The sequence below is a fragment of the Merops nubicus genome, unplaced genomic scaffold, assembly GCF_000691845.1.
Source record: "Merops nubicus isolate BGI_N331 unplaced genomic scaffold, ASM69184v1 scaffold10773, whole genome shotgun sequence".
In the NCBI taxonomy this organism is placed as follows: Eukaryota; Metazoa; Chordata; class Aves; order Coraciiformes; family Meropidae; genus Merops; species Merops nubicus.
Window position 1 is genome coordinate 1 of NW_008599710.1, and position 7,844 is coordinate 7,844.

The 7,844-nt window shown below is 48.0% G+C and overlaps 1 protein-coding gene across 1 annotated transcript; it reads left to right on the top strand.

The window, feature by feature from the left end:
- Positions 1-4: 4 nt before the first annotated feature.
- CCDC177 (coiled-coil domain containing 177) lies at positions 5-1,173 on the top strand (the record flags this gene model as incomplete). The annotated part of the gene is given in 2 exon segments (XM_008937487.1): positions 5-152; positions 155-1,173. Coding segments are annotated over 2 exon segments (1,167 nt in total), but the record flags the coding sequence as incomplete, so codon positions are not given.
- Positions 1,174-7,844: the final 6,671 nt, after the last annotated feature.

The following is a 7,844-nucleotide window of genomic DNA, read 5'->3' on the forward strand; positions in this document are numbered from 1 at the left end:
GCAGACGGCCCAGAAGGTGGAGAGGATCGTCAGGGAGGTGAAGAGGAGGAAGGGTCTCTCCGAGGTGCCCCAGAGGGACAAGAAGATCGCTGCGCTGATGATTGCCAAGCACCAGGAGGCCAGCCTGCTGCGGGAGCAGAGGCAGGCGGCCCACAGCGGCGCCTGGCCGAGCAGCGGAAGGAGCAGGAGGAGAAGGAGAAGCAGAAGGCTCTCCTTCAGGGCCAGCGGATTTGGGAGAGCCAGGTGGAGAAGCGTCGTGGGAGGCTGAGCCAGGAGCAGGAGGAAGCTGCCCTGCTGAAACAGAGGCAGCGCCTGGTGTGCGAGGAGAGGTGGCGGGAGCAAGCGGAGAAGCAGGAACGGTTGCGGAGGGAAAAGCTGGAGAGGGCCATCCAGGAGGACAAGCAAAAGAAGCTCCACCAAGAACACAACCTGAAGGCAAAGGAGGAGAGCAAGAAGGAGCTCCGGGAGCGAGAGGAGCAGCTCCTGCAGGAGAAGCTGTCCATGGCCGCGCAGAAGAGGCTGAAGAAGGAGGTGCAGCTGCAGAAGGAGAAGAAACTGCTCAATCAAGCAGAGAAGCTGAAGCACGAGGCCTTGCTCAAGGAACTGGCCAAGCAAGAGGCGGAAGAGAAGGAGATGCTGAAGGCCTCCCTGGAGATGAGTTTGACAAAGGCTCAGGAGAACTACGAGCAGCTAGTGGAGAAAAGGAACCAAGAGCTGAGGGAGAAAGCCAGGCGCGAGGACATGCAGATCCAGAGAGCCAAACTGGCAGCAGAGAAGAAGGAAAGAGAGCAGAAAGAGCACTTGGAGGCCCTGGCTAGAGAGACAGAGAGAAAGCTCCAGCATGCCGCCCAGGTGGCCGAAGAGGTTGTGCAAGAAAAAGCCCGCAAGGTGGTCTTGAGCCGTCTGGAGAAGGAGAAGGTGCAAAAGATGAACAAACAAAAGGTGGAACAGTACGAGGACTTACGGCGCAGGGAGATCCTCCTCTCTATAGAGAGGAAGCTGGAGAGGAGCGAGCAGATCTTCAAGGAGAAGAAGACTGTCTTAGAAAATGCCAGGTCTGTTGCTCGGGCGTCCTTCCACGTCCGGGAAAAGGTACGGGAGGAGACGAACACGCGCACCTTCGACAAGATGGCCTTGGAAGCAGAGCTGCATGCCCACCTGAGTAAGAAATGAAACACCTTGTCATGGATGAGCGGGGATACATCACCGTTTGTACATCATAACACATGGGAAAGCTCCTCCTCGTCAACCTGTAGGAAACAATAACAACCACCCTAATTTCTTATTTTGAAGGAGCAGGGTACCGCACAAAAATGTGGCAGCTATTTCACATACTGTTTAAAATATGGTTCTGTTCTGGGCGTGTTTTAAGGAGCGACCTCAGTCATCCTCATAGAGGAGAGATTTTGTGTCCTCCACCCCACAAGCACATGCATTTTTCTCAAGAGAAGGCTACAGCAGTCTGCTTGAAGCCTGTGAGTTACCGGCTGATTGTCTACGGCGGAGTTGACTGCAGCTGTGCTCTTTTCAGTTGGAAATGCAGACAACAGCAACTGCTGACTATGAACCAAAACCACGCCAGCCAACTCTGGCTTGAGCAACAGGCAGCTTGGACTGCAATTTCAAAGCTGCTGCACTCCCATGCCGAGGGTGAGGAGGGCTGGAGTACAGAATGCCATGTGACCCTGGGTGCCCCTCACCTGCTGCTCGTACCAAGCTAGAGAAAGCACAGATCGAGACTTTGTAACACCGTGTAAGTAGATGCTATGATCAGGGCTGGGCAGAAGCTGTTAGAAGTGGCCACCAATACAATTTTGCTGTTTGCAGATGTTGCCCCTCCCAGGAATCCTCACCTCTGCTCCTTTCAAAGTTTCTCTTACAAACATATGTAAAATTTCTCGTTTTCTTTCAGAGGAGGGGGAGAAGGAGAGAAGTTTGTGGGCAGTCCACAAACTGAGGGGCACTCACACAACCCAGTCGTCCATTAAGATATAAAAAAGAATAACCCTCTGGAATCTGGCCTTTATGGCAAATGTGAGTCATTTGGAAATCTGCAAACAGATTGACTGGAGAAATTGCCACCTTTGGGAATTCTCTCAGCAACCTTATCCAACTTGACCTGCCTTGAGCAGGAGGTTGGACCAGGTGTCTTCCAGAGGTCACTTCCAGCTAATGGTTCTGTGACCCTCATGCAATGAGACGTTCACCCAGCTCTTACCATCATCTACTGAGCAGGGCAGTATTTATCTGTCCACTGGTGCTAACAGTTGTATTATTCTATAGGGCACAAGAAAGAGTAGATGCACAAAACAAGGTGCATTACAGATTCTCTTGGATGAGGATCATGGGTTTTTTATAACTCCATGATGTTTAGAGGGAGCTGAGTCCTTCTCCCATTAGTGCACTAGAAATGTGAAGAGCCTACCTATGCCCTGTGCACAGCATTCAAGTAAGACTGTTCTGCTCCCAAGTTTCCACTTTTACTCTCTGCTGGGTTGAGTTTACAAGCACACATCCAAATCAGGCACTTCCTGCTGTTTTTTTCTGGCTCTGAGCAGCACCAGCCTTCTATTCCACCATCCATGACGTTGTGCTGGGTTGCTGTAGTGATGGCATCAGACCTGGAGTGTGAGGGAGAAGCAGCAGGAACAGCCAAGATCTTGTTTTGCAGATGTCTCTGACATACAGCACAGCAGAAGAGAACACCAGAAGAAGGTTGACATACAGCATGGGCATGCAGTCCTGCACGCATGGGTTGCTTACCACAATTTCCCAAGAGGTGACAGCATGTCCAGAACCTCTTAGAAGGCTTTAAGGAAGGTGTTAAATGAACAGCCACAACAACAGTAGACCAAGCACACCCTGGTGCCCTGTGAGGCTGGAGATATTAGACAAACTGTGTTGACAATGAAGCAAGTAGGGATTGTCTTTCATTTTGATGGAGCTTGCTTTTCTTTGAATCATGGTACAATTGGTGCTGTTGGGGCACCTGGGTGACAGTTGCTCCATCAAGTCATTGGCTTGCTGTGTGATGCCAGGCAAGTCCTTGGGCTGGGCTTGCTCCTGTGGGTAGGAACGGAAGCAGAGTCGGGGTCTTGGGACTGGTGGGACTCACAGGAAATGGTAACCCTCGGCTTGGCAAAACGTTTCAAAGACTTTGGTCAAATTATGCTAACAAAGCACAAAGTACTACTTTATTTATGTATTTATTTATTTATTGATCTATTTATTTGAGTGGTTATTAAAGTAAAACATATCAATTGGTGAAAAGCACTAATTAACACCAAAATCTGAAACTATCAGTAGCTGTGGGAAGAACAACTGTGTTCCTGTTTCCAGCTAGGAGTCTGTCCCCTCACCCTCATCCTCAAAGCCACAGTCGGTTTGAACAGTGAAACAATCCTGCTGTGACACCAGACAAGGTCCTTGATAAAAACCAGGCTTTTTCACGTGTTGTTCATACCATAGTAGTCTGTGTGTGCCCTCGTAGCTGCAAAGACCTAGAAAAGAGATGCCCAGCAGGGATGTGAGGGCTTTTGCTCCTCATGTCATTGCACTGTGGTTGAAGTTCACTGCTTGATCTTTTTAGTGGAAGGCAAATGGGGAGAGCTGGGAAAGAGCAGAAAAAAAGGCAAAATGTGACAGGTGAATGAGCAGAGACAGTCTCTAGGTGGAATAGTGTTTTATTTCCCTAAAGGTCTGCTGCAATCCACCTTGAAGGCTTTGTCCAAACCTCCTTCTGAAGGGTGTTTCCAGTCCAGACTGAACATTTTACAGCCTAGGAGACACTTCTTGGCCACTGACTGTAATTACACTTGGGGTCCATCTCCTTCTGCTGACTGAGTTTGACACCTTGGAGCTACAGCCAAACTAATTAAAACAAACCTCCATGGTGGTAATTGGATTGGCAAACTACCGTTCCTATACCATGCAGTGTGCAGCTCAAGTTTTGAATGTGCAACCTAAGAAAAAAAAATACTTTTTTTCAAAAGACCTTAATCTGTTTATGGGTATTTTTTTATTTCTGTAATGGTTCCAGTCCAAAGTCTGTGAAAGTCAATGGAGTTTATCAGTTGTTTAAAACTGGGGTATGGTGGAGGCATGAAAGCTATTTCTTGGGTCTGCTTATGCTTCTGTTTATTTGAGAAGGAGTTTTACTGTTGGATTTCTGTGGAAATAGAAATGAAACCCTGGGACACAGGTAAAACTTACTTATGGCTCTTTTAGATTAGGTTTATGTGGTGGTTTTGATACTGAGCTGCAGGCCTCTCTCCTTTAGGGAGACCTAAAAATCGAAGCACGCAACATATTGCCTCACAGCTCAGAAGTAGATCATGGCTTATTTAGAGCAGAGGAGCAGCTGATGACATTTGGTTAGGTCCTGCAGAATCATAGAAGCATTAAGATTGGAAAAGACCTCTAAGATCGTTAAGTCCAACTGTCAACCCAACACTACTGTGACCAATAAACCATGTCCTGAAGTACCACGTCTACCCATCTTTTGAACCCCTCCAGGGATGGTGACTGCACCACCTCCCTTGGCATCTTGGTCCAACACCTCAATACTCTGTCAGTCAAGAAATTCTTCCTAAGATCCAGTCTAAACCTCTCCTGACGCAACTTAACCCTATTTCCTCTTGTCCTATCACTAATTACTTGGGAGAGGAGACCAACACTCACCTCATTACAGCCTCCTTTCGGGTAGTTGTAGAGAGCAGGAAGGTCATCCCTAAAATACAATCTCAAGGTTGAACTTGGCAGACACATTCAAAAGCTATTAGGAGGAACAACTGCACCACCACAAGTTAATATCTTACAAGGTATTTTTTAACCTAGTTTATCATAAATTCTTTTACCACATGGATAAGAGAGATATGAGGTCTCACCTTAGTTACCTACTTTTTTTCTCTTACAATGGTTACAGAGCTCCAGGCTCATTCTGTGCTAAAATTTCTCCTGATGCCAGGGGAATTTTGTTCACTAATCAAATGCTGAACATGCAGGTCTGAGAACGGACTTCGTTTCAGCATGGCTGTCTTTACTAAGCCAAGCCTAGACAGGGAGAGGAGGGGAACACAGAATTCACAGTACAAAGTCCACCAACCATTCCTGTTCCTGAAGTTCTGCTGAGGACAGCCCCAGAACTATTAGGGAAGTGACTTCTTCAGAAAAGTAACATTTTCTGCTCCTTTACTGACCAGACTGATCACATCCTGCCTGAGGATGACTTCTCATCGCCAGCAGTTGTTACACAAGCAGTACAAGCACGTTCTAATGGGAGCTAGTGGAGCTCTACTGCAGCTCCTTGTGGGAGAGCAGCCCCACAAGCCCTTGGCAAGCAAGTAGCACCCACAGGAAAGAGCCAGTACTGAGGCATGGTGAGAAAATCATAATACAAACTCATCATCATAGGATGTGATCATCCCAGACCTTTTTGGTGAGATGTTACTAGATGCGTTTTGAAGAGAAAACACTGAGAAGAGGGAAAACCACACACCTCTTCTGCGTAAGGTACCTGGAAACACATTCTCCATTTATGAAGAGTACCCAGTGCTCTGAGGAGTGCCCACATTCAGATCTTCAATGGTGGGATATGTCCCACGTCCCATGTGCCTCTTAATGCGAGGGCATAAAAAAATGCAGTTCTAGGTCTGACTTCTTTGTCCTTAGCCCATTCTTTGAGCATGGCTCTTTGCTGTGAAACAGGACCTTGTTGTCATAAGATTCTAATCTGGAGGGTCTCAAATTGTTCTCTGGCAACTTTGCACTCCTCTCCTCCATCCCTGCCATTCAGCAAGAAATCCCCTGCGTTACAGAACCACTCTGGCAGTCAGAAATACCCTGTACTACAAAGCCAAGCTGCCAGTGCTGGGTTGTTCCTGAGTGCTTTACACAGCTCCCCGCGTTATATCTCAGGACCTGGCTGTGAGGTAAACTAGTTATTGCCTCCAGCCTAAGTACAGGAAAACTGAAGCAGAAGGAACTGACATGACCTGCCCTGGGCCATGCTGGCCTTCACGATCTAGCTGGAGATCTCACGTCCTCCTTGTTCCCCAAGCAGCCCTCTGATTAACTGCTCCTGGTTGCAAGGGAAGGATCCGTGTCTCTGCTGTGGCAGCTCCTCTGGCTCCTGCTCTGCAGCTGGTGCTTCATGGAGGGTGAAGGTTTTAAGCTGCCAGCCTCCACTTCTGGGCATTGCCCCCAAACCTTGAAGCACTTTAAAATAGAGGGGACCTGATGAGTGACATGGATGGGGACTGGGAGCCTGGGACAGGAGTAGGGTGGGAGGAAGGTGCATTAGCAGAGAATGGGCCGGAGCTACAGATGGAAATGCTAAATAAAAGAGCAGGCATGTACTGGGGATCCTTATACCATCCTGGCTGGCTAGTGATCACTTCTATTTCTAGGCATGGCAGCATACAATAACACTTTCTTTCAGCACATTAAAGTTACAGGGCCCAGTTCATCCCATTAGTTATCTCCCTAGAGCCCACATCCTTGTCAGACAGCAAACTAAACAGTGGGGACTAAAAGATTTGGCTCTGTGTCTCTTGGATGCCACTGGGAATGTTTTGGGTTGTCAGAGGACCATGGGGTAATTTCTTCTCTTTTTTTAATCACCTCCAAAGTAAATTGTGCTATTTTTGACAGTTATTGAATGATTTATAAGAGATGGGAAAATAAATGAGGAAGGGAGTGCAAAACAGATGTGTAGGTAAAGCAGAAAGACATTTTCCTTTCCCTTCTGCAAAAAGCCCTGAGCATTATGCCAGCAGTTGAGGGTTTTGTTAAGTGCCATGTTGCACGCATTTTGTTAGACCATGGGGGAGGGGGCACTCTGTTCACAGGCTTTGCTACCTGTCTTCTGTACATGCTGGCCAAGACAGGCTTCACATTTATCTTTCAGAAACAACTATTTCTTCAGGCTTCAAGGAAAAGACTCGTGCACAGAAAGGCAATATTTGAACTCAGCCCACATCTGACACAAAGCCTGATGGAGGAGTGACATTTTGCCCTCATCAGGGGACCTCTGCAGCCCTCGCCCAGACACTGCCTGGGAGCCTCTGCACCATTTTCAGCTCCCACTAGATTCATGCTGTCCTTGTTTCCTAGCCAGTTTGACCCTGAGGCTGCTCCTCCCATCGCCTGCACTTACCTGGGGAGCCAACTACAGGGCGCAGCTGAGTCTCTACTTGTCTGCAGAGACTTCAAGCCAACTAATTTGCCCTGCCTTTCCTTAAACTGAGGCATGCCTGTGCACGAGCAACTGCCTGAATCTGGGCTCAGGGCCTTTGTGCGGTGTAGATTGGAAACCTACAGAAGAATGAGGGTGCTGAGGCATAGCAAAGGGATGCTACTGTTTGATTTCCAAAGAGCAGCACCACTGCTAATTGCTAGCTTGATAATTCCCTTGCATTGCTTTTCTTGCCCTCCATGCTTACAGCAGCGCTTGGCATGGGAAGTGATGCCCTTTCTTGCATGAGAGGGGAGCTTTCCTTTCTGCAATCATCATTGCCTGTGCTTTGGGGACATCCTCCAGGCATCCTCTCCAGGACAGCTTCTATAGGCCTGCATGACGTGTCATGACAGGAATTTTAGATATATCTTAACAGCTCTGAGTCATGACATTGCTTTCTCTGCTATCAGTTGCACCTAGTGCTGAGCAGGAGGAGGTAAAGCCAGGGAGGATTGTTTCAGTAAAGCAGAGCTGACCTGCCTGCTCTCAGAAAATGCTAGGCAGGTAGGCAAGCTGAGGGATCCTTCAGGGCTTTATGCAACACTGGAGCACCTGACATCTTAGGCTTGCTGTAGATATGCTCTATATCACTTTGCATGGTAGCTGT